Raw genomic sequence first — 24808 nt, forward strand, 5'->3', positions numbered from 1 at the left:
AGTTCTTGGTTTAAAATGAATATAGATTTATATATTTCTTATATATATATGAATTTTACCTATATTGTAACCTTGTTTTCAAATGACAGAGTTTGTAGAAAGCTTTGATAAAGAAAAAAACAACATGGAATATTATAATTGACCATTCACATCTATCTCTCGTTCTCTGGCGTTTTTTCTTATTCTTATTCACGCGTAATGTCTAAAGACTTATGGTGTCCTGAGAAACCATGTGAGAAAAGATCTACACGTTTAGCTTAAGCTACAATGTCCGCACAACCACATATATATAAAAACGTACCGCAAAAAAAAGATTATTCTTTTTGTGTCCCTCCTCCTGTTCTTCTTTCTTATCCGTCATCTTCCTCTCCCCCCAAAAAAAACAATAAGAAAAAAACTTCTGGCCCGTAATTATTCAAAGTTGGCTAATAATTTGTGAAAATACAGTATGTGATACCGATTGACTGGATGTACAAATGATCTTATTCACATGGAAGATTAATTCTTAAGAATGTTCTTCAGTAAATGTTACTATCTCACCACATGTTTAACATTTTTACTTTTATTTTACTGTTATTATTATTACTATATTTTGATATTTAGACAAATAATATATAGTGATTTTATAAATCATTAAAAGAAAACAAAAAAAAACTTATTTGATATGTAAAGGGTGTGTAAGAGCAAAATTTTAAATTACTGCGATACTTATTAATATATATATATGTTAACGTGCACATATACATAATATGTATAGAGAATTTATTAATTACAAGATGTAATCCTTAAAGTTGCTAAGTAGATTTTTGTTTTTGTTTTTGTTCTTGTTTTTGTTTTTTTTTTGCTTGTATGGACAATTGAGATTTTATTATTGTTACTAGTGTTATAAATTATCTGCGATTTTGGATATATGTTTCTCTGTATTGTTACGATTTCTGGATATATGTTTGTCATATAATCGCAAATTCTATTTTTAGAGACACATATTTTAAATTCATAAAAACAAAAAAAAAACAGATGTATAATTAATGGGTATATATATATATATATATGGATATATATGTACATGTATAAAAACAAAGATAAAGACTAATATAAAGATGAGCAATGCACTTTTGACTTTTTGGTTGGCGTCTCTTTTTTTTTATTACATACTTCTTTAATGTATAAAATAGCTTAGCATGAGAAACAGATGTCATCGTTTACGAATATGTAACATGCATGCTTATAGCACAATGAGGTAATAAGCAGATAATGGAAATAGCATTACTTACCACTATTTTTTTACAGGGTCTATTTGGCTCTTTTGTGTGTGTGTTTATTTTTTGTATTTTTTATTCAATAAGCTCTCGACCTTTCATAGGTCCTATTCCTTATCGAAAAGCAGGAAAAATCTGCACTGCATTGGAATAGATTTGGGCTCAGAGGGACCCCATTTTGGAGCTTCACTTCTTTTCTCTCTCTTTTTTTTCTCTTCTTTTTTTATTATTATTTTTTATTTTATATCTTTCTTTTTACAGCCTTTATCCCTTTCTCACTTACGGATTTTGGAGAAACAGGTTTATTGTTCAAATCCAAATCCAAATCAACTATTATATTAGCTTTATCTTTATTTAATTTTCTTTGCACACACACACACACACACAACACTATATACATATATATTATCATTATCATTATTATTATTGTCATTTTCTCTATTTATCCTCGACTTTTAGAACCTTTCAATATCCAATAAAATACCATCATGAGCATCTCGGTTGATCTTTTGCATGGAGTCATGACAACGGGATTAGGTACAGAAGCAAATAAATAAAAATATAAAATAAAAAAAGACAAAAAAAAAGAAATAATAATAAAGACAAAACAATCTTTAAAGCTAAATGCCCAAGATTAACAATCAACCAACGTTGATGTTAGATTGCGGTCAATGGACAGCAGACTGCTCAGTGTGTGCATCTAAGAAAGGTTGTGGATTCTGTGCAAATGAACTCGGAAGTTGTGTAAATGGATTCTGGCAAGGCCCCTTGGACACCAACGATTGTCCTACCCAAGCTTATTTCTATGACCAGTGCCAACGTACGTTTATTTTATTTTATTTGGTGTTATTTACAAACACACACACACATACACATGCACACTAAATGTTATATCTATATATAGTCTCTACTAGATCTCTTGAAATTGGTATATTTGTTGCCTTTGTCTTGGCTATCCTTTTAATCGTTTTCCTCTGTGTATGCTGTCGCCGACGACGATATAACGACGAAACAGAAGAAGAAGAGAGACAATCATTGCTACCATCGGGAACTTTTGGAACAAAGTATCTTCGGCGATCGGCTACCTATTATCAATGGAACCGACCACCACCACCACCGCCCACAAAAGCTCGATTTACGAAAGCCCTCCAGAATCAGAAACTACCTACTCAATCACCTCCTCTGTCACTTAATGGTCCTAGCCAACCACAAAACGCCAATTGGGAGGATCGTCGATTAGCACTGTTGAAGAAATACGCAAGAGGAAGTTCAACGGGCACAACACGATAGCCTTGCTTGTTTTATTCGTGCTTATTATTATTAATATTCTTACACTTATTCTTACTCTTTACCCTTATTCTTATTCTTTTGTGTATCTCCCCACTCCCCGCTCCTTTTTTTTTATATCTCTTCTTCTTACCTTTACTTCACCATATTGTGTGTATTTATCCTTTCTTTTCCAGGTAACTTTCTTATTTGCCGCATCCTCTTCTTTTTCTTTGTTACTCTTTTTCTTTTATTATTTTGTATACTGTCTTCATTCTATAGCATTACCATGGAAACAATTGTGTGAGTGTTTCTGTTTTCCCTTTTATTAGTACCATTAGTATTACTCAAGTACAAAAAATCAACCTTGCCATCTTTACCTCTCTGTCTTCTTCTTTTGAATTGTGGTTTCTTGTTAACAGTTGGGATAACACCAACCATTGTTTCTTCTTTTCTTCATAATTGAAATCATGACAGACTTCACAAACTCAAACTCAAAACGAAAATACATATTAATTTTTCGAACCCCCAAATACATTAAATATATTGTCATTAATTCTCTAACCTTTTTATTGGAAAAGCAAGAAACAATAGCATCTTGTATATATAATTTGTTCTTTCTTTCGATTTTCTTTACACGTAATTCCTGCAATATTCCTACTCACCTACTCGACAAACAGATTATTTTTATATTTTTATATTTTACCTTTTTTACAAAGAATCCCGAAAATTATTATCGCCGCTTAAAACGTTGATAACTGATATAATATTTGAATCGAAAAACGCAAGACTTGGAACTGGAACACAACAACACTGACAAAGACTGACACCTTCATTAAGGGTACTTTGAGTTAGCAATAAGTACTTCTTCGAATAACCCAGGTTTATAAGATAGAACTAAAAGCACAATATAGCGCAAAATAAAGACAAAAGAGCATTTAACAATAGTAATAATAATAATATCAAAGAAAAACAAAAAATCTCTTGAAATAGATTGATGTTGGTGATACATACATCAAATCCGGTCAGTCTCCAATCTCAAAGTTCTTCTTAATATATTAAACGCTTAATCAAAAGAATACCACCGTTTCCAAGTTTCACCAGACCCTCTCACATTCGAATTGATATCCGGAATGCGACAAATATGTTTGATCACTAGTGTAACTAGATATTAAGCATATATCATTATCATTATTCTTATTTTTATCATTTGAAAGTTCCGTATTCCGCCAATGACTGTCAGATCCCATAAATATTAAGCTATTACCTTTACATAATAATACAATAGCTTAACCTGTGGTAAGAAACTTTGGTTAAAGGTCGTCTAAAAATAATTCAAACTTTGGAGAAAATCGAAATAAATGCATATTCAGAAAGGATTGATACCGGGATTTATACTTCAAAAAGTTTCCTTTTTTGCTTCGGTTTCAAACTATAGGAATTACAAAATCAAATCACAGTTTGATTTTACCCTGTAATGATTTATTTATTTATTGATAAAATATTTAATATACATTATTACAATTTGTACAATCTGGAAAAAAACTAACACTATGTTCAATCCAGTACGGACAGTTATCGCGAGCGACTTTAATAGAGCATTCGGATATATATCTCCTGAATGGATCATAGGCCATAGTCGGCTTCCTTTTGACTAGTGTTTAGAGGCTTGAGAAATACTCTCCAATTGGATTGAGGAAGGGGGAGTACTGAGGGAGAAAATGTAGCCTGTGTCTTGAATTATTTAACAATTCCCTGACTAGGGGAAATTTGTTCCTGGATACGTTATTTATAATAAAGTTGTGCGGATCAGCATTATCTTGGTCAAGTGAATCCATAATTGTCTTTACAAATTCAATAAAGACAGATTCTGGTGTGCCACCATGTACCATTTTTGCTTGAAATTTTTCAACGCCTTGGTAAGCGACAGCAGCAAGAATTGTAATGCCCAAACCTCTTTTAGCCAAGCTTTTAACAGTGCTTTTTTCGCTTCTTTTTGTGCTCCCAGCACGTCTGATTAAGTGTACTTTGAATTCTGCTTCATCCACAAAAATAGAATTGGTTATGTATGAGACACCATTTGATCGCATGCTGTCCATAAATTCTTTTCTTTTCACAATTGTCTCCGGATTGTTTCTTATTTCTTCGTCTGGCTTGGCCCTTTTCATAGCAAATCCAATATTTTCCATAATATGTTTATGTAAATCACCAGGCTTCAGGTTTTGGTCTTGAATTTCAGGGAATTATTTGATCAATTCTTCTTTTATTTGACCCATGTTCAGAGTAGTACATTCATCCAGAAGATCTTGGATGAACTTGGTATGTTCATCATAAATCTTCAGGATTTTTTTCGTGATCCTCCTCGTGGTTTGGGCTCTACTGTGCCATCTTTTGCGTATTTCTCAACAACATTGTTAACAGTTGTCCAAGATAAACCGAGCATTCTTGCGATTGTGGCCCGACTCATGGGATTTTTCCGATAATATTTGTTCACAATTTCGTTCTTGATATCAGTCGTCAAATGTTTTTGCGGTCCTTGTCTCTGTCTTTTTTTTTGACAGTAGCGCCTGAGTCTGGGGTCATTTTATTATTGCTATTAAGTAGGATTGAAAGAAAGAAAAGAATTAAAGCAATTGAAGGAATTAAAGCAAAAGGTAATGCATTATGATGATATTCAAAATATAACTGAAAATTTAGCATAATTAGAGAGGGTGTCGAGTTGTGATAATCTCAAGACGGCTAAAAAATAATTATTTGTAAAACCCAATCAAAAATAAGAATAAAACTCAGACACAGCTGGGAAGATTTATGCTGAAAACATTAATACTAAAAAAAATGTAAAATAGACTTTAATAACCTTGGCTTTCCAAGGCCTATTCTATTAAGTAGATGTAGAGAAGAGACTACTTGCTATCACATATTTTGTTCTGAGGGTAGAAAAATAAGCCCAATTTTTACTAGAAATTTAGTGAAAATTTGAAGCCAAAAGTTAGGGATGCCCTGATTTTTGGCTTCAAATGCTCACTAAATGGCTTCGACCATGAAATTTGCGAAACTAACATTGGAATTTAATTAGGCGCGTTAAATACAAATTTGCAAATGTTTGCAATCCAGGCTCGAAGACACCCTTTCTATTATATATTTCTTGCTTAATGACGTTATTGCCCATAAAATACGGAATATGAAATTATTTGTTTTTTTTAAAAAAAAAACATATCAGTAGCTTAAAAGCAAAAAATCAAACTTTTGCAGTGGAAATTCTGTACTTCTCACTCTTTCACTCTCTCACTCTCAAAGTTTTTGGCATAGTTGACTCTATGGTCGATAAAATCTTATCACTTTGAAAACTTGCTTGCTTATATGCAGGGCATAAAAGCACAGTGTATTTCTAACATGCGATTTATACAGACTTCATTCTGAAGTAGCTATAGAAGAGTAGGTCTCCAAAATGTAATATGAAAAGCACTCAAAATTGCTACAAAATGCTCAGTTCATTTGTCAATACTTTTATTTGCTTCAACTCATCCAAAATTTGATTTTTTTAAAAAAATAAATAAATAAACTTCAGTGGCACTACTTTGTAGCTAATATCCTTAATTTAAACAAAATGCAGAATAGTAATTATTTAATAAAATGACCAAACGCTTAATCAGTTTAAATACGCAAATACTTAATATCTCTCTCTGTGTGTGTGTTCATAGATTATTTATTAATACGTGTAGACTTTATATAGCTTTCGCTTTAAAAAGTAGCCTAAAATATCTTAAGCTCTTTAATTCAAAAGTATATCATATAATATATAAGTCCATCAGTTCACGACAATACGTATGAACAGTGGAATCTTTATCACAGTACTAGAAGCGACCGAATTTCAGGGCGTGACTGATTTTCCTCGGGGTAACCTTGCACTCTTTGAAAATAGGCAAGTCTTTTTCTTTGTTTTTGACAAAAAAATCGCCTTGTCTCCGCCCTCCTCCCCACTTTTGTAGCAATGGCCTTCCGACCACCACCCACTGGACTTGCTAGACACGTTTCTAACCTCTTGAAAGGTGACCTGTTGAAGAAGGCTCCTGTCTGGCTCCCAGTTCTTCAGTCAATTCCCCCTGGACCATCCATCATTCGCGCTCAGCACCACAACCCCATTGAGGTAGCAGCTCTAGATGAATCAAAAGAAGCCTTTAGACAATCCAACACTCGTAATACCGTTGCTGCAACACGCCACAAACAGAAGCATCTTCGTACAAAACCACCACGACCAGTAGCAATTGTCTACCCTGAAGATAAATTAAGAAGACAGTTCTACAGGGATCATCCCTATGAATTGGCCAGACCTAAAGTACTTGTTGAAAACAATACTGGACTGAATCGCACCGACTTTAGCAAACTTCTCTTGCCAGAAATGAACCTGTATGAGGTTGATGGTGAAGCGTAAGTATAAAGAAAGATAGAAAAAAAAAGGAAACCAAAAATTTGGTGGATTTTTCTTTTATTGTTTGGGTGTGTTTCTTGGTTTCTCTGTCATTTACTTATTGTGAGCTTTTATCTTTTTATTTGTGTATGTGTATGTGTTTAGTGTTGTAAAATATCAGCTTTACCTCATGACACACGAAAAGATGCCAGAGAGAAAGGCTTATGCTAAAGCTACATCTGAGTTCTATGAGATCCGTGCTCTCCAGGAACAACAAGAAAGAGAATTGAGAAAGGAAATGTTTACGATCGTAGAATCTAGCCACAAGCACAGCCAGCGTGCATTGCGTCTTGAAGAACGTGCTTTGAAGCAGGTCTAAAGAATCGTCCTTTCTCTTTTTTTCCCCTTCTTCTTGACACTCTTTAGAATGTATAAAGTATTTTTTATTTGTTGGTATTTTTTGTTTTGTTTTTGCTCGATGTAAAAACACGGTACACATCAAGGTAGAGAGAAGAAGAGAAAAGAAAGGATACTTTCTGTATAATAGTTGTGTGTGTTTGTGTGTGCTTGTGTATGCACACTGGGATAAAATAAAAGAAGAGGAAAAATATTTTACACTCAAACGTAAAATATGTACATATATATCATACATATTGCGTTGGCTAGATTCGTATTGAAAACTACATAGTAATTAGATAAAAACAACTTGATAATTAACATTAGCCAATTATCTTGTTATTTTGGTATTAAGCCATATATATGATAATAATAATTGGCCATTTATAAACATTCTATCAATTTGTCTTGTCTTGTCTTGGATCCGGATTATAGCTTACAATACTGGCTGACAGAATGTAAACATACAAAATAAACTTCCTAAGAATCTCAATTATTCAAACAGCTTGATTTCCACTTTATATTTTCTTTAAATGTTTTGACTGTATTCTTTTTATCTGACAAGCTGTAGGAATTTTATAAGCGCAAAGAAGTATATTTCAATCGTTATCGTTAATGAGAATCATAATAAGAATATTATAGAAAGAAAGAAAGGTTGAAAATGAGTTTTTACCACTCTCTCCCTTCCCTCTGTCTTTTTTTGGGTCACTAAAATAACTAAATATAAAGTAAAAATCATAATACATATGTACACACATCTTATTAAATCTCTAAATAAAATATGTGCCTTAATTGCGTGACGTCGAGTGACCACTTGCTGACGTTACTTTGTACTAAAAAACACAAGCAAAGATAGCTTGGCTTCAGGAGAGTTGGCGTTTCATTCTTATTTGTTTATTCGTTACAAAATAAATAAGTAAAAATAAATAGATAATTATATATATTTATATATATAACGAAGAACAATAATAACAAGAATAACAATAACAATCGTAATAACAATCATAATAATGTCATCCGTTAAACCGACCTATCTCGGCGTTTCTGAGCCCATATCAATTGCTCCACCATCCGCAAATGATGAGAAATTAAACGAGAAACTCGAAGCCACGTTAAAAGATCACAACATGTACGAGACGAAAGAAAAAACATGCTTGAGGTACGCTACACCAAAACAAAGAAAAAGAAAAGGGAAATATTTTAGAGTAAAGTATACTTGCTAACATCATCATTCAAAAATTAACCTGCATCTATCGTAGAAAAAAAGTTTTGGAGATTCTTGAAGCATTAACAAAACGAATGGTAGAAAATGTCTACAGAAAAAAAGGCCGTTCTGAATCAGAGATAATGATTGCTGGAGGAACTATAAGAACCTTTGGAAGTTACAAGCTGGGAGTTCATGCAGCAGGTGACTTCTTGTTATTCTTTTTTTTAAAAAAAAAATAGACAGTAGATTATATTACAGGCAATAAAGCTTGACCATTCCATCAAGGAGAATAAATTTTAGATACTAATTCAAATTTATTTGCAGATGCCGACATTGATACAGTCTGTATCATCCCTTGTTATGTAACAACGACCGACTTCTTTGACGAATGGTGCTCGATACTTCAAGCACAGGCTGGAGTGAAAGATGTATCGGTACGTATATAATAATTAAAACGTGTATATAAAAAATTCGATAATGTTCGAGCTTTTTGTTTTTCATGCCTTAATTGAATTCACTTTTATCTACACAAATACATGCGTGTGTCTACAGGCTGTTAAAGACTCGTATGTTCCAGTAATCAAGTTCAAGATATTCGGTATTTCTGCAAGTCATCAAAACTGTATTACAAATTTTTGTTTTGGTTAGCATAATAAATAATATCTGTACATATCTATGTACACACACATGCACACGAACACGCACACACACAATCATATATATATATATATATATATATATAGGTCGACCTTGTGTGTGCCCGAATAAGCGATCCATTTGTACCCGTCGACATAGATGTCAACAGCACTGATTTACTCAAGAAACTAAGCGAAAAAAGTCTTCGGAGCATTAACGGTACTCGAGTTGCCGACGAAATTCTGGCGCTTGTTCCAGACGTTACAGCTTTCCGTACTGCATTGAGGTGCATCAAACTCTGGGCTACGAGAAGAGCTATTTATTCAAACTCACTTGGGTTTTTTGGAGGTGTTGCATGGGCTCTCTTGGTAGCCCGAATTTGTCAACTCTATCCAAATGCATGTGCAAGTACGATAGTAAGCAAATTTTTTATGGTCGTAGCACAATGGGCTTGGCCATCACCCGTTGTTTTGAAAGCAATTCAGGGAGGTCATGGATTCTCTACTCTAAAACCCTGGAATCCAAAATTAGTACGTAACGTTTGTTTTGTTTTATTTTATCTTGTATATATTATTCGTATATACAAGATACACCTTTTTACTGTTATTATTATTTATTAATTATTATATATGCATTATTTAGAGTCACCATGACAGATCTCATCTGATGCCGATTATCACCCCAGCGTATCCAAATATGTGTGCAACGCATAATGTTTCTCAGTCGACTAAAACGATTATATTGGGCGAGTTGAAGAGGGCCGCAACGATTGTCGATCGAATCATGATAGGTTCTTCATCATGGAATGTACTCTTTACTGAACATAATTTCTTTGGTACATATGATCACTATATACAAGTTGTGGCCAGCAGTGATACATACGAATGTCAATTAAAATGGTATGGAAAAAATAACACAATATTACGCTTAAGAGAAAGGAGGGAAAGGTTTAAATAATAATAATAATAATTCACAATTCTCGGTACATACACACACATGTATATATCTATATTTAGGGGTGGTCTTGTTGAAGCTCGTTTACGACATCTATTGTTGAATTTGGACTCTACAGATGGTGTGGCACTCGCTCACCCATATGTTCACGGGTTTGACAAAGCTCATCTGTGTCAATCTACAGAAGAATTATCTGCTGTCATTAATGGTATTGACACAAATGGATACCCTATCACTTCAGAAAATAGCGACGATTGGAAGAACAAGACAGGAGTTTATTTTACACGAACATTCTATGTTGGACTTTATATAAAGCTGAATCCAGGTAAAAAATCGTATCTTTTTTTAAAGAAAATCCTTTCCGTCGACAATGACAACAACGACGATAACGACAACGACGATGATTACGACAACGAGAAAAGAAAATAATTCAACCACGGTTCATGATCTTCGATGAGATAGAAAAAGAGAGACAAAGACAAAGAAGGCGTTTTCTTGGATAAAAGAAGACTACAGTACACTTTTGAGTGTGTGCTCTGATTTCTTTTCTTTTTTTTTGAATCTTTTTTATATATTGCTTTGTGAATTTCTCACTTATATAGCGTGGACGTCAAAGAAAGTGGATATTACCCATGCAATCGAGGATTTCAAGGCAAAACTTACAGAGTCCAATAGTTATGAACCTGCTAGAATGTCAATATCTTTCCAGCAGTTGAAAAGGTCAGCTCAGCAGCAGAAGAAGAAAAACAGATTACTATATTGCATTGCTAGTATTACGCACATACACACGTACGGTTATATTATCAGGAAGAAACTCACTAGGTGATCTTAGATCGATGTTACCTCGGGAATTTATCAAAAAAGATAGTACCAAGCGATCCCCTCAGGTTTGTTTCGCTTAACCAAGACAGCTGTACCTTCTATATTATTATTTTTCACCTCTTTCCATTCAAAGAACATAGTTACAAGATTATCAAAAGTCTGAGAGAGAAAGAGAGAACAGAGTTATTTATTGATGCTCTTATGTGTGTGTGTTAGTCCAATGATTTAGCAACACAGGCAACGCCCGGAAAGAAGATGAAGATATTTGGAGATTCAACAACAGATCAATCAGAAGAGAACAACACTTCGAATGACTTGTCTAATACTTGTCATTCTCTTGGTGCGACAGACTATTCGCCATCACCACCTTCTGTTTCAACAACCATGGATACCAACTTTATTTAGTGCAACTCAGAAGACAATGTAATGCAAGGCAAGGCAAGGCAAGGCAAAACATGGCATGACAAGACATGACAAGACAAGACCGGCCGGAACGAAAAAAAAAACACAAGAAAAAAGAAGAAGAACAAAAAAAAGAATGATTTAAAAAAAAAAAGAACAAAAAAAAAGATAGAATTAGGCGAGGGATTGAAGTCCTTTGGATGTCCCATTCTGGGACTTTCAATTCGAGTGTTACAAATACGGGTAAGGATTTGTTACGGCTTGTTTATTCTTTTCTTTATTTTTTTAAAGAAAAAGAAAAAACATAAAGGCAAAAAAAAAGAAGATAGCTCTCAGAGGACAGAATACCACAACAATATAATTATTTAGGAATCCCATCCATATATACAAATTACATAAAATAACTTAGTACAAATTTGCAAAAAATAACAAAAGAACAAAAGGAGAGTTCTTGAGTTGAGCTTTACTCACCTGTTCTGTAGTGTCAAGAAATAAGTATATATACATACACATATAAATACATATATATATGAATAAATAAATAATAGGTGTGAATTTTTGATTTATTTTTTGTCAAGTTCAATAACTACATTCTTTTTTATTTTTACTGGGATTTGATTATTTAAATGATTGGCCATTATTGATTTGAAAACAAACAAACAGATGGATTCTATTGGTTCAAATATGAAAGTTTTTAATAATTCATCATTATTGGTCAGTATTTAAATCCAGATGTGAATAAATCTGTAAGAGCATGAAATGCTTGCTCTTAAATTTTAATCCTTCTCCCACCTCTCCTTGATGTTATTTATTCAATCCAATTTTGGTAACCTAAAATCCATTTTATATGATTCTTTACAGGCTGGGTGACTGGTTTCTTACAAAATGAACTTACCCCATTTTAAAAAAAAATCCATTACAGGCATTGACTATCTTGTAAGCAAATATGCAAGCGCACATTCGAGTTCTTGACAAGTTGGATAATGAATTCAATACACTAGACCAACAATATTCACGTGGAGAACTACGGGTGTTTGGTAAATATATATATATATCGACCATGGATTCTTTTTTATACATTTTCCTCCTTCCTTTTGGCCATTAATAAGTGATATCGATTATCCTTAGGAAGTGACACAGAAAAGATCTTTAAGGAACTTGATGTAATTCGCCATAAGCAGATTGAGATTGCTGGGGATCACATTGCCATTGAATCCATTGGAGACATCTCGTATGGCAACAACATTATATATTTGTGAATTATTTTTTCTGTGCCTTACTCTTTTTCTTCTTCTTCTTCTTCTTCTTCTAGCCATCAGTCATCACGTTCTAAAGAGGCAGATGTTCAGGATGACTACCAGCGAGAAGTCAATAATTTTAATAAAAAGAGAATTGCACTGAATAATCTTATGAAAAAGGTAGCTTTGATATTCTAGTAAAGAGGATTACCCACATTAATGTGGACTTTTATAATAATAATAAAAACTAATACATACATATATATTAGCTTGATGATCTTAGGACTTCAATGTAAGCCAGGTTTACCCAAATATAATCAAAATATATTTAGAGGATTCTATTTATTAAACATAATCTATTTAGGACTAATTTTAGAGAAATCTCTGATTTGGATGGATAATATATACTTTGGTAAAGTACACCCACACAGAGATATATATATATAATTTCTTGGCTATAGATTATAAAGCTAATTTATATATATCTATACATATATACATATATATATCTCTTGCTTTATCTCTCCAAATACAATACAGGTTTTCCGGAAACAAAGGCCAGTCAACAAGGAAGAAAAATTGTCTTACGGTTGGATAACTGATATGTATATATATAGCTTGTTCCAGTTGCTTTTTATATAATCAAGATTTTTTTTATATTTTTTTTTATTCATTTAAAAAATACATTATTAGAGGAAGTAATCAGGAACTGACTTCTTGATTGGTAGACCTCTGAAATCTTGTTGAGGTGCTGCATCAAACATCTTGTACTCCTTGTTAAGATTATCGTCTAACTTCAATATCGCTGCAACGTTTCCACAACTATATATATATGTGTGTGTGATTTGTTCAATAAAGTGCAAGTTAAATTAGTATTAGTAATACATGAGAACAATAACAAAATGAATAATTATCTTCCTTACCGATAACAGTAGTTGGGTGCTGACCAAACTGTAACAATGGTATCTTTGAACATAAGCTTGTAGCCTTCCATCACCAATTGATGAGCACGAGCAATAAGCTCAAGATTGTTTGTTTGTAAGAACTATATATGCATACAAATTAAAATAAAAAGAAAAAATTAAGAATATTTTCTGTTCAAAGAATTTTTCGTCTTCTTAAAGAAAAACATTACTTACACCATTGACAACGTCTCCTCCAAACAAATAGCCTGCGCCGCGCGGACTATACCCCCATCCTTCGATTTCTAGATTATACACACAGCCAAGGGCACATGTTAGAAAATAATAATAATTAGAAGAAAAGGTGCATAAGCTTATAATATCAATATATCAATATACCAATATATCTATCATTTTCTTTACCTTCTGGATCAGACCATAATAAGTCACACATGGCACCATCGTGTGGGACCTCTTGTTTTCTATCGATGGTCCGAATCTACAACAAATTGCAGGTAAAAATCAACAAAGGAGAGAAGGTAATTAATAAACACACACGCACGCACACTCACTCACACACATGTATACATGCATATATGTATATTTATATATATATATATAAGTGTGTGAGTGAGTGTATATATAGTGCGTTGTCTAGAGAGAGAGAAAGATAATAGCCTTCAAAGAAACAAAAGAAAGAGGGAAAATGGGGGTTTATGAGGGAAATAAAATTACGATACCTGATCAAGGGTTGTGATACTTGGTGAAAGACCTCCATGAACGCAAAAGATCTTGTCATCAATAATAGCACTCAAACTGAGATAGTCAAAAATCTCGCAGCAGTAACGCCACACATTAGCAGATCCAAATTTACGCAAACATTCTTCATAAAAGCCATAGACTTGTGTGATCTGTCGACTTTCATGGTTTCCACGGATTAATGTTATTCGGTCAGGGTAGCGCACCTTGAGGGCAAGGAGTAAAAGAAAAGTTTCGACGGAATACAAGCCACGATCGACAAAATCACCTAAGATGAAAAGGAATGAAAAGAAGAAAAATAAGATGAGATGCATTCTCCAAAGTTGTCCAATTGTTAAAACAAAACAGAGAATGACCATCCGCAAAACCTCACCCATAAACAGATAGTTGGTTTCTGGGCATTCGCCTCCTACTTTGAAAAGCTCCTTGAGGTCATGAAATTGACCTTGAACACCAATAGCAAGCACACACCACACAAGTTAGTACTCCTGGGCATCCCAATGTCCACACAACATGCTGACCGTGAATGTCGCCACAAATCTATGTACGGCATAATGAATAATCGGCAATTCTACAGCAATCTAGCCTCACCGTCACTGGGGCATCTACCCGCTGGACATTGCTTTCTTCAATCAAGATCTCCCTTGCTTTGTTGCACAATTCTTTAACTTCCTGCTCAGAGATGATTTCACCACGACGCAATTGATCGAGTTGTCTATCAAGACGATCTCAGTTACAATTATTTTTTACACAATGAAACAAATAAAAAAAAAGAATTATAAAATAAAGACAATAAAACAAGAACAACAACAACAACAGCAACAGCCAAAAAGAAAAAAGAAAAAAAAATAACAAAAAGAAAAACAGCAAATATAATGTATTTTAAAGAGGTTCTTATTTTCTCTTTCTTTTTCTTCTTATTATGATTATTATGATTTGCTACCTATCAAGCTGTCCCATGGTTCAAGAAAGCGTGCAACACAGCGGGAAAGAAGTAGAGTACAGATGGCTCTATTTTTGTTTCTCCATTTGTCTTTTTTGTATTTTAAACACCGACTAAAACGCACACAAAAATGGCGGTCGCAATAATGAAACAAAATGATGATGAACATATATAAAATATATAATATATTTATAGTGGGTTTAAAGAAATTGACTAGGATTTCGATTATTATTATTTTTGATTGCTTTAAAGCTGATTTTTCTTTTCTTGATGACGTTCTTATTAATTCTTTCTAATAAATAAAGTACCAATTCATTGTAAACCTTATAATAGTTGGAAATATTTATATAAAAGTCAAAAGCCACTCGTCAATGTTAGGCTTAAAGCACCATAGGGCATACAAGCAAGTATATCTGGGCTTAACCGAATAGAAAGATATATATAAAAAAAAAATTACGTCTTGAACTCTTTCCTTTTCCTTCATTGTCTCTGCCCTGAGCCACGCATAAGACGTCACATTTGTAATCTATATATATCTATATCCGTATATAACTACAATTATAGTGATAATTAATTATATATATATATATAGAAAGCCAAGAGTTTATCACCTCTTTTGTTTGTTTTTGACAGAAGCCAATGGTCTTCAATCGCAATCGTGATTCTGAGGAAGCTAATGCCATGCCCATGCTAGCTACTCACGAAGAGGCTATACCCTTAAATCCGTCCCAACCCTCTGATAATCAAGAAAAAGGAGGATGGGTAGACGAAATACCTCCTCATCTTGAACCCTATCTTCACACCATACCTACCCAAGGTCTATCCGAAAGTGAAGTTGCCGAACGACAAACTCGATTTGGAAGAAATGAACTGATTGAAAAGAAACGAAACAAGATAGCCCACTTCATGTCATTTTGTATGCCCCTGATTTTTTTTTTTTACTCTTATATATATATATATATACTTCTTTGGTTTTACTGATATATTAAACCCCCTCACATTAACCGTACACTACTCATATAGCTATTAACATTATTAATATGTTTAGTTACTGGTGCGATCGCCTACCTGATGGAAATATCGATTATCTTGACAGCTATTACAAACGACTGGATCGACTTTGGAATTATTCTGGCCATGTTAATCATCAATGCCATGATTGGCTACATCGAGGAATCCAAAGCTGAATCAGCCGTAGCTGCACTCAAGAACAGTCTGGCACTAAAATCGAGATGCTGGCGATCGGGACGTTTGACAGAAATCGAAGCAAGAGATATAGTAATTGGCGATATAATTGTTCTCCGTTTGGGAGATATCGTACCTGCCGATGCCCGATTACTTGGTCTGGGATCCACTGGTGAAACAGCTGAATCTGATTTACTGGTGGACCAGAGTGCACTCACTGGCGAATCTTTACCGGCTCGGAAAAAACTCGGAAGCATAGTCTACTCATCATCTATTGTCAAACAAGGCCAACAACTAGCCATTGTTGTGCGCACTGGCCACCACACATTTATCGGCCGAGCTGCCAGTCTGATGACAGTTACTACGGACGCTGGTCACTTTCAGAAAGTCATTAATTACATTGGAAACTTCTTGATTGTTGCATCTGTTGTATTGGTTTCTATTATCTTTATTTATGATCTGGTAGAACAAAAGGTCAAGTTTGGCGTTGTCACGAGCCAGCACGTATTACAGGCACTCAATGAAATGGTGGTTTTAACTATTGCAGCGTAAGAGATACATTTATTAATTATACTACATATACGAAATTTCAGACAGGTTCTAACCTTGTAAAACGAAACAACAACAAAGTATCCCGGTCGGTTTACCTACAGTTATGTCGGTCACTATGGCTATCGGAGCCAAGCAATTAGCTAAACGACAGGTCATTGTGAAACGACTGACAGCTGTAGAAGAACTTGCATCAGTTTCGATCCTTTGCAGTGACAAAACCGGCACACTTACTCTCAACGAGCTCACGTTTGATGAGCCTTACCTCAAGGCACCCTTTGTAAAATCAGACATTTTACTCTATTCTTATCTGGCTAGTGAGCCTGCTACTCACGACCCCATCGAAGTAGCAGTTCGAGCAGCTGCACAAAAGGGAAACCCAAAGATCAGTCCAAACGATTCTGGGCATGCCGAAGGATACCATGTCACATCATTCATGCCTTTTAATCCAGCCGACAAGATGTCTCGTGCAACCATACAACACCTAGAGTCGGAAAAGGTGTTTAGGGTAGCCAAGGGTGCACCTCAGGTCATTTTGGCTTTGGTGGGTGGAGATTCTGAGGCAGAGCGTAAAGTGGATGAACTGGCTAGCCGAGGCTTACGTTCGCTCGGTATTGCATGCACAAAGTTGGGCACCAATGACGAGTGGCAGCTAGTTGGTATGTTGAGTCTTATTGATCCGCCACGCCACGACTCGGCCGATACTATTCGCGAGTGCGCAAAGTATGGAATTTCGGTCAAGATGATTACTGGCGATCAGACAAGTATTGCTAAAGAGGTTGCAGGTCGTTTGGGTATGGGTAACTCTATAATGGATGCCGATCATCTTGTCGATCACAACAAGTCTGAACAAGAAGTGGCCGAAGAGTGCCTCAGAGTTGATGGATTTGCTAGAGTTATTCCAGGTAAAAGCGACAATCCAAACAAACAAAGACTGTAGAAGTACAAAGATTTATTTGCGTGTATACGGAAATATTAAACAAATGGATTTATATGAATGAATAGAGCACAAGTATCGTGTAGTAGAATTATTGCAGGGTATGGGATACTTTGTAGCCATGACTGGTGATGGTGTGAATGATGCTGCTGCCCTAAAAAAGGTAAATGATAATACTAATACATCTAAGTAGAAGAATTAACATTTATGTTTTTTCTTCTTCTACATTTATTTTGACAATATGTGTATTTATCTGTACATATAGTCCAATGTTGGAATTGCTGTTCATGGAAGTACAGATGCTGCTCGGTCTGCGTCTGATATCGTATTACTTGCACCCGGACTGTCTGCGATTATTGAGGGTATCAAAACCTCTCGTATTATTTTCCAGCGTCTGCGCTCTTATGCTCTCTACCGCATTACATCAACTATACATTTCCTGGTCTTCTTCTTTATCGTAACCCTCGTAGAAGATTGGCAGATGCCCCCCATATTTTTGATCCTGATCTCTGTACTCAATGATGCGGCCACTTTAATTATGGCCGTCGATAATGTCAGCATATCTCTAAAGCCAGACATGTGGCGCCTTGGACTTTTAATTGTACTTTCTTGTGTCTTGGCGGTCGTGTTGAGCATTTTCTCGTTTGCACACTTTTACATATTTAGGGACATATTTCATGTTACTCCCGGACAATTGTCTTCAATCATGTACCTTCATATTTCTTCTGGTAAAGTCAAATGTTTCTTTTCTTGTATTTACTGCACTAATACTAATACTAATATTAATATTAATATTAATCCTATTCTACTCCATTTTTTTTCAAAAAAAAAAAGCTCCTCACTTTGTAATCTTTTCCACTCGTATCGAGTCTTTCTTCTGGAACAACATTCCTTCCTGGCCATTTACTTTGGTTGTGCTGGCGACCCAATTTGTTGCACTGATCTTGTCCGTGTACGGTGTATTTGGAAAGATACCGAATGTAGAGCCAATTGGGTGGCCACGCGGAATGATCATTATGGCGATATCGATTGGCACATTTATGGTAGTTGATCTAGTCAAGGTCTTTACGATCCGGTTGTGGAATCGTTTTGCAGATAAACAAAGAAAACCAAATATTCCACAGGGTCGTGCTCAGCGATTTCAGCAGCAGCAAAATGAACAACATTCACGTACGGGGTACGACAGAGCAGAAAGAAGAGAATCTGTCAACTCTGTTATATCATTTTAAACAGATACAATATACATATATACATTTTTAATAAAATATTTGATGTCTATAATCTACCGTCTGTTTCCAACTGTAAATAAAGATGTATATACGGTTCGCCTTTTTGTTTACAATTAAGTACAATTTCTTAAATTATTGGATTTCTTTCATTTGGTTTATTTTACTCTTTATTTGGTTTCTTTTATATACAAAATAGTAACAGGATGATATCATAATATCTAATTGGGTCTGATATGATCTAAAAGCGATGCTTCAAGCATTGCAGGGACATTTGGCCTTTACACAGTTATCCCATTCGCTGGTGGTGTTGTGGTGGTTGTTGCAGTAAGTAAATATATTGTCTGTTCAGAAAGATGGGAATTGTAATTTATTTGTTAGAATTCATTTTGCTGATTTGGCTTATGTGTATCATCTATATCTTACCAAGATACAATTCACAACTGTGGGTTTCATTTCTGGTTCCATCAGATTTGTTGTAGCATAGACACATGGATGCATCTGTGTTGGTTTTGGTGGGTGTTGTCATGATACATTTGCAACCTATTGGGCTCAGCTTTGGGGTGTGTACCGAGGCAGCCAAGGCAGTGGCAGCAGCGAAAAGGAAGATCAAGGAAAGTGAAAACTTCATTGTAAATATAGAGAAAGAGAGAGAGAGGCTAAGAGTGAGATGAAGAAATTAAAATTGGAGATTGTAAGCAAGCCTTTATATATCAGAGTAAATATGTATAAGCATGTATAAATATATATTTATATATTTTATATAATAAATGTAGTTTAATACTTCATTAAAACTATTACCCATTTTTGGAATTAATTTCATACACTTTTCTTGTGCGGTCATCATTAGCCTTTAAAAGGATAAAAAAAAAAGACGGGCGGTCAGGGAACAGCACAATGAAAAGAAAATCTCCTTACTTTAAATCCACATAATAGTATCAAGAAGTAAATGGAATTGTGTGGTCGCTTATTTGACGAAATAAAATCATATTTTTTTAAGAAAAAATAGGATAAAGACAAGAGAAGAAGAGGAAAATGAGAATAAGGATTGAGGGAGAAAGTGTAGCAACTGATTCTAGTTGACTCTAAAGAGGTATGGCGTATTGGCGGTCAAAATGCGTAATATCAAATGCATCAAATTAAAAACAAATCAGTGTTTTAAAGAGGTTAAATATAATTTCGCGTGTTCTGTTTGAATACAACTTTAATCTTCTTCTTTTTTCATTTTTTTTTTGGTGTGTAACTATATGGTTTCTGCTGCACCACAAGTAGATGTCAAGTTTTAAGTGCGAATTCAACATCATCTCCGCTTTTGAATTAATGGTCGATTTTTGGAAATATTTTACTCACACTGTATATATTAACATGTTTATATTTTGCTGCTTGTAGTGTTGTATTTGGGGCCATGCTTTTCACTTTCTTTATTTTTCGTTTCGCCAAGAAAATCAAGGAGATAAAGGGATATTAAGGGAGAGGTTGGTGATGATATTTGTATCACAGCCCCCTCTCTCTATATATTTATGTATCTTGTTAACTTTTTTCCTATCATTATTTAAGAGCATTGTATTGCCATCGTGTTTAAACTATACCCTACCATTTTACTTTACTTAATATTCAATTTAATAGCTGTCTTGTCCATTTAAAGTATTATGATGACCTTTTGGCTATTTATAAACCACCGGTTGGCGCCACCCAACCACATCTAGTACGATTGTATTACTTTTGGGAAGTCTGGATAATAGCAATTGATTGGTGCTTCAAAGCCAATAGTCTTTCTAGGGTAGTATACACCAAAACAAGTAAAGCGTATGTAATAATAATAAAGTAAAAATCAAAGAAAAAGAGATGGAGAAGAGGGAGGAGTTAAAGAACAAGATCTATAGGCTCCCCTTTATGTGAATAAATAAAGAAACCACTTTGACTTTATAAATCCCAAATTCCAGGAGCTACCTTTTTCTCTTCTTCTTCTTTAATTGTACTTTGTTCTTTAAAGATTTGTCTATTTACAAAAAGAACTAAAAGGCAGCTTCTTTGGCTTTCAAGGGCGGAAACGAAAATAAAATAAAAGGAAATACCCGAGATAAAATTAAGAGCCCATGGAATTGATTGATTTTTGCTTGATAAAGTATCTAATATGTTATAGAGGAGAATAAATTAAGGTAATGAAAAAGATAAAATAAAACAAACCAAAACTTTACTTGTCATTGTTCTTCTTCCGCTTATTTATATACTCGGTCTAACCATCAATTAACCTTTTACTTGAGAATTAAGAACAAGTATCGACTCGAAATAAAGAAAGGTCCGGAATTTATAGAACATCTCTAGAAGTCGTCTTTTTTTTTTGCTTTCTTTCGCTTGACTTATTATTACCAATCTTTTATTCACATACACTAAACAGAGTGAAAAACAAAGAAGAATTGCCCATTTACACTCCATAAGCTCAATTGCATATTCATTTTGCACGCACAGTTGCACTTGTCGACGTCGTGTGTCCTACGTTTATTTCCCTGATTTTAGATATAATCCGTATTTCCTAAAATTGTTTCAAAAATAAAAATACAAATAATACAATATAAAATAAAATAAAATAAAATAAAATAAAATAAAGGACATAATACAAACACGCACATACACATTAAAGCGCCGGGCCGAGGTATCATATGTGCAATAAAGAGCATTTCTTCTTCTTGTTCTTCCTCTTATTAATAATAATCTCGGCGGCTCATTCAGTAATAGTATCTGTTCTTTACTTGTCTCAAAATAGAAATAGTAATATTAGTTTACATTGACAAAATGTCTGCAATTTAGCCACTCCTAAATACAAACAAGCCAACCAAATTTATATATAGCAAATTAGTTTTCTATGCAGGTTCATTACTTTAAATTTCATTTAATTAAAAGTATAGGACATCACACTTGGTAATAATAAAACCGGCGTTAGTTTGAGATTCTAACACAAATTTCTTGGGGGGTTTCAAAGGGTACGCTTATTTTGATATTTTAGAAAAAGTGCTTTTCCTCCCTGCTTTACATAAATTGGGACGTTGCAGGCGGCTTGACAACGACTGAGGATGTGGCACAGGCTCTCAGAGTAGTTCTTTATTCATCATAATGTTTTGTGATATCCTACTCTTTACATCTTTTTAAGGAGGAATATTTATCATATTTTTTTTCTTTCTTTCTGTGGTAAAGGGCAGGCAAACCCGGTCTAATTATTAGTACAAACAAATAAAAACTACTGTGTGTTTAAATCAACATCCTAAACCATGGGCAGGAAATCACCACACCCTCAGTCGTTGTCAAGTTGTGGGCAACATCTCTGTTTATTCTATATATTTAGAGTATTCACAGTGATTTGTCTTGATAAATGTTTTAACCAAACAAAAAAAAAGTTTTAGACAAATATTTAACGGATATTCAAATCTACCCACTCAGTATTTTTAAGTCTCATATGAACAATTATATAGAAACCAAACTATGCATGACAATAAATAAGCCAGTTTTTGAATTTACCGATAGAAACTTTCCAAAAAAAAACCCCCTCAAGACATATATGATTGGTATATAATGTGGAAAGATACGGATATAAACTTTATAAGGAATTGAGTTTTTATTGATGAAGTCAGCTTTTATATCAACATGAGATTCAATTGGAAAAATTCTGACATTGCAACACAAGCAATAGTAAATACGCCAAAGCCAAGAGGAATTACTCGCAGCATCTTGGTTGTTATTCACAATTCAACAGTAATGCATGTATCGTTGAAGCTGCCACTCAGAAAGCTGAAAACAGAAAATAACCCTATTCCTTTCCCAAAAAAAAGGACTAACAAAAGCAAAGGCGTAAAAAGAACTGCTGATGAAATTGATGATGAACAAAAAAATGAACATGACGAGAAAGATAAAGATGATTAAGTATTAAATTTTTTTAAAAAAGAAACAATATCCCATTACTGGTAAAAAAAAAGTCTTCAAGAGTACTAGCACACTTCATTTTATTAAGATTATTAATGATCTGTTTGATGTTATGGATAAAGATGAAAGGTTCCAAAACTCATACCTGGTTCTCGACAATGCTAGTATACATAAATAGGATCCGCTGTACCGCAAGGTAGAACAAAAGGTTTGCAACGCCTGCCTTCTTACTGCTTCTCACCCAAGCTTAATGCAATTGACGAATTTTGGGTAATATCAAGGTGAAAATAAAGCAATCAAAAATGAATCCGACCGAAAAAAACCTATCAAGTATAATAAAGGATGTAAGCAATGGGATACCAGCTAGAAACTTGTACGATTGATGTGCTTATTCAAAATGTATGATAAATATTTGCTTTATTAAAAAACCAATAGATATTTAATATGTGTAGGTTACTTTTGGGGATAATGCTACTGGGGAGAGGTAAGGTAATCGGGTTTGAGCGGGATATGGATCAATTGTGCCCTGGGCTGCTGGAGACACTCATAGGATTATGTTCTGCCATAGTACTTGTGTGTCTTTCTTCATTCAAGCGACTATGATTGAGTTTATTATACTGCAAAGTTATTTTGGTTTCTTACCCTTTGATCGTAAAATGGTTTTATGTTCTTGTTAAAATTCCTTCAGCACTGATAACGTTCCCTGCAAGCAATCTATATTCCAAAACTCAATGTTGTGAGTTAATACACTCTTCCTCTATCTAAACCATGCTCTTGTGCCATCCAACTTAGAGTAAGTGTTTTAAAGACGCCAATAAACGGATGAGCTGGAATATCTTTTTCAGAGAATCTTATAGGAGCACTCACCCTCTACTATTTGGTCACAATGTAAATGCCAGGTATATATGTTGGCATTGTCCATTGTCTGGTAGAACTACCTATGCAAAGAGAAAAATACAGTTACTCACACAAAATGTACTTAAACATCGTATTTCACGAGTCACTTACGATGGGCATGTAGGAAATGGATTTAAAATTTTGTGAAAGTATTTAATGAGACTTTGTCACAACAGCGCCACAGTTCGTACTATTGAAAATGTTCCAAATATGGATTTATAATGGTCAAAACTTACACCCGGCTTAGGGTGAAATTGACTTACTTCCAACTCCGCCATGACTTCTTTCTATGCAAGAAGACCATCCTCTATTTTCCTTTCATTTTAATTCTGTAATCTCTCTAATAAAACAAATCACAATGCCAAAGAACAATAAAGCTAAAACTACCAACTCATATTATAAGACAACAGATTTCGAAAAAGGAATGATTATTGGAAGATATAAAGAAGGACGTAGCTCCTATGAGATTTCACATGCAGAAGGCATACCCCAATCAACTGTTTATCATATAATTAAAAAATACGAGACAAAGAAGACGTGCGCTGAGAAGGAGCATCCTAGGGCCTCTAAGAAGCTATCACCATGGGCAATTCGTTATTTGAAGTTCACCGCAAAAAAAAATAGACGTGACACATTAGCTACCATCACGCGCAGTGTTAAAGAGATGCATGACATCTCAATCAGTCAAGCAACAGTACGCAAATATCTGCACGATATGGACCTTCGCTCTTGTGTTGCTGTAGCCAAGCCTTACCTAGATGAAGCACATAAGAAGGCACGCTTGCAATGGGTTAGGGAGCGAAAAAATTGGAATGATGAATGGACATCAGTAATTTGGAGTGATGAGTCCAGATTCACCCTTTTTCAGAAAGGTGGACAGCAATATGTTTGGCGCCAACCGCATGAG

At 34.4% G+C, this 24808-nt stretch overlaps 10 protein-coding genes across 10 annotated transcripts; 6 read left to right on the forward strand and 4 right to left on the reverse strand.

The window, feature by feature from the left end:
• Positions 1 to 1747: 1747 nt before the first annotated feature.
• On the forward strand, positions 1748 to 2549 carry PHYBLDRAFT_138371 (hypothetical protein; the record flags this gene model as incomplete). Its single annotated transcript, XM_018429983.1, has 3 exons — positions 1748 to 1796; positions 1921 to 2079; positions 2164 to 2549. The coding sequence occupies 3 exons, from the start codon at positions 1748 to 1750 to the stop codon at positions 2547 to 2549; spliced, it is 594 nt and encodes a 197-aa protein (XP_018298860.1).
• A 1042-nt stretch (positions 2550 to 3591) lies between these two features.
• PHYBLDRAFT_61877 (hypothetical protein) lies at positions 3592 to 4615 on the reverse strand (the record flags this gene model as incomplete). Its single annotated transcript, XM_018440864.1, has 2 exons — positions 3592 to 3689; positions 4285 to 4615. 2 exons carry the CDS (start codon positions 4613 to 4615, stop codon positions 3592 to 3594), a joined length of 429 nt encoding a protein of 142 aa, XP_018298861.1.
• A 248-nt stretch (positions 4616 to 4863) lies between these two features.
• Positions 4864 to 5694, reverse strand: PHYBLDRAFT_61878 (Homeodomain-like DNA binding domain-containing transcription factor; the record flags this gene model as incomplete). Its single annotated transcript, XM_018440865.1, has 3 exons — positions 4864 to 5071; positions 5383 to 5398; positions 5586 to 5694. The coding sequence occupies 3 exons, from the start codon at positions 5692 to 5694 to the stop codon at positions 4864 to 4866; spliced, it is 333 nt and encodes a 110-aa protein (XP_018298862.1).
• An 822-nt stretch (positions 5695 to 6516) lies between these two features.
• On the forward strand, positions 6517 to 7385 carry PHYBLDRAFT_184460 (hypothetical protein; the record flags this gene model as incomplete). The annotated part of the gene is made up of 2 exons (XM_018438937.1): positions 6517 to 6953; positions 7099 to 7385. The coding sequence occupies 2 exons, from the start codon at positions 6517 to 6519 to the stop codon at positions 7310 to 7312; spliced, it is 651 nt and encodes a 216-aa protein (XP_018298863.1). The 3' UTR covers positions 7313 to 7385.
• A 954-nt stretch (positions 7386 to 8339) lies between these two features.
• Positions 8340 to 11353, forward strand: PHYBLDRAFT_138374 (hypothetical protein; the record flags this gene model as incomplete). Its single annotated transcript, XM_018429984.1, has 10 exons — positions 8340 to 8488; positions 8589 to 8737; positions 8861 to 8970; positions 9089 to 9112; positions 9280 to 9702; positions 9815 to 10071; positions 10189 to 10451; positions 10729 to 10846; positions 10959 to 11013; positions 11165 to 11353. 10 exons carry the CDS (start codon positions 8340 to 8342, stop codon positions 11351 to 11353), a joined length of 1737 nt encoding a protein of 578 aa, XP_018298864.1.
• A 943-nt stretch (positions 11354 to 12296) lies between these two features.
• PHYBLDRAFT_61881 (hypothetical protein) lies at positions 12297 to 12989 on the forward strand (the record flags this gene model as incomplete). The annotated part of the gene is made up of 5 exons (XM_018440866.1): positions 12297 to 12387; positions 12479 to 12581; positions 12663 to 12768; positions 12858 to 12880; positions 12953 to 12989. 5 exons carry the CDS (start codon positions 12297 to 12299, stop codon positions 12987 to 12989), a joined length of 360 nt encoding a protein of 119 aa, XP_018298865.1.
• Positions 12990 to 13277: 288 nt separating this feature from the next.
• On the reverse strand, positions 13278 to 15209 carry PHYBLDRAFT_161469 (hypothetical protein; the record flags this gene model as incomplete). Its single annotated transcript, XM_018434405.1, has 9 exons — positions 13278 to 13410; positions 13512 to 13633; positions 13728 to 13795; positions 13914 to 13989; positions 14231 to 14517; positions 14623 to 14694; positions 14771 to 14789; positions 14841 to 14964; positions 15193 to 15209. 9 exons carry the CDS (start codon positions 15207 to 15209, stop codon positions 13278 to 13280), a joined length of 918 nt encoding a protein of 305 aa, XP_018298866.1.
• A 670-nt stretch (positions 15210 to 15879) lies between these two features.
• On the forward strand, positions 15880 to 19092 carry PHYBLDRAFT_104703 (hypothetical protein; the record flags this gene model as incomplete). Its single annotated transcript, XM_018427861.1, has 6 exons — positions 15880 to 16108; positions 16241 to 16925; positions 17008 to 17831; positions 17932 to 18026; positions 18129 to 18591; positions 18698 to 19092. 6 exons carry the CDS (start codon positions 15880 to 15882, stop codon positions 19090 to 19092), a joined length of 2691 nt encoding a protein of 896 aa, XP_018298867.1.
• Positions 19093 to 19221: 129 nt separating this feature from the next.
• PHYBLDRAFT_178767 (hypothetical protein) lies at positions 19222 to 19748 on the reverse strand. Its single transcript, XM_018438042.1, has 2 exons — positions 19516 to 19748; positions 19222 to 19433 (listed from the first exon to the last, which is right to left on the reverse strand). The coding sequence occupies exons 1-2, from the start codon at positions 19718 to 19720 to the stop codon at positions 19345 to 19347; spliced, it is 294 nt and encodes a 97-aa protein (XP_018298868.1). The 5' UTR covers positions 19721 to 19748; the 3' UTR covers positions 19222 to 19344.
• A 2980-nt stretch (positions 19749 to 22728) lies between these two features.
• On the forward strand, positions 22729 to 23289 carry PHYBLDRAFT_61884 (hypothetical protein; the record flags this gene model as incomplete). Its single annotated transcript, XM_018440867.1, has 3 exons — positions 22729 to 22932; positions 23027 to 23045; positions 23183 to 23289. The coding sequence occupies 3 exons, from the start codon at positions 22729 to 22731 to the stop codon at positions 23287 to 23289; spliced, it is 330 nt and encodes a 109-aa protein (XP_018298869.1).
• Positions 23290 to 24808: the final 1519 nt, after the last annotated feature.

Source organism: Phycomyces blakesleeanus (genome assembly GCF_001638985.1).
Source record: "Phycomyces blakesleeanus NRRL 1555(-) unplaced genomic scaffold PHYBLscaffold_1, whole genome shotgun sequence".
Taxonomy (NCBI): Eukaryota; Fungi; Mucoromycota; class Mucoromycetes; order Mucorales; family Phycomycetaceae; genus Phycomyces; species Phycomyces blakesleeanus.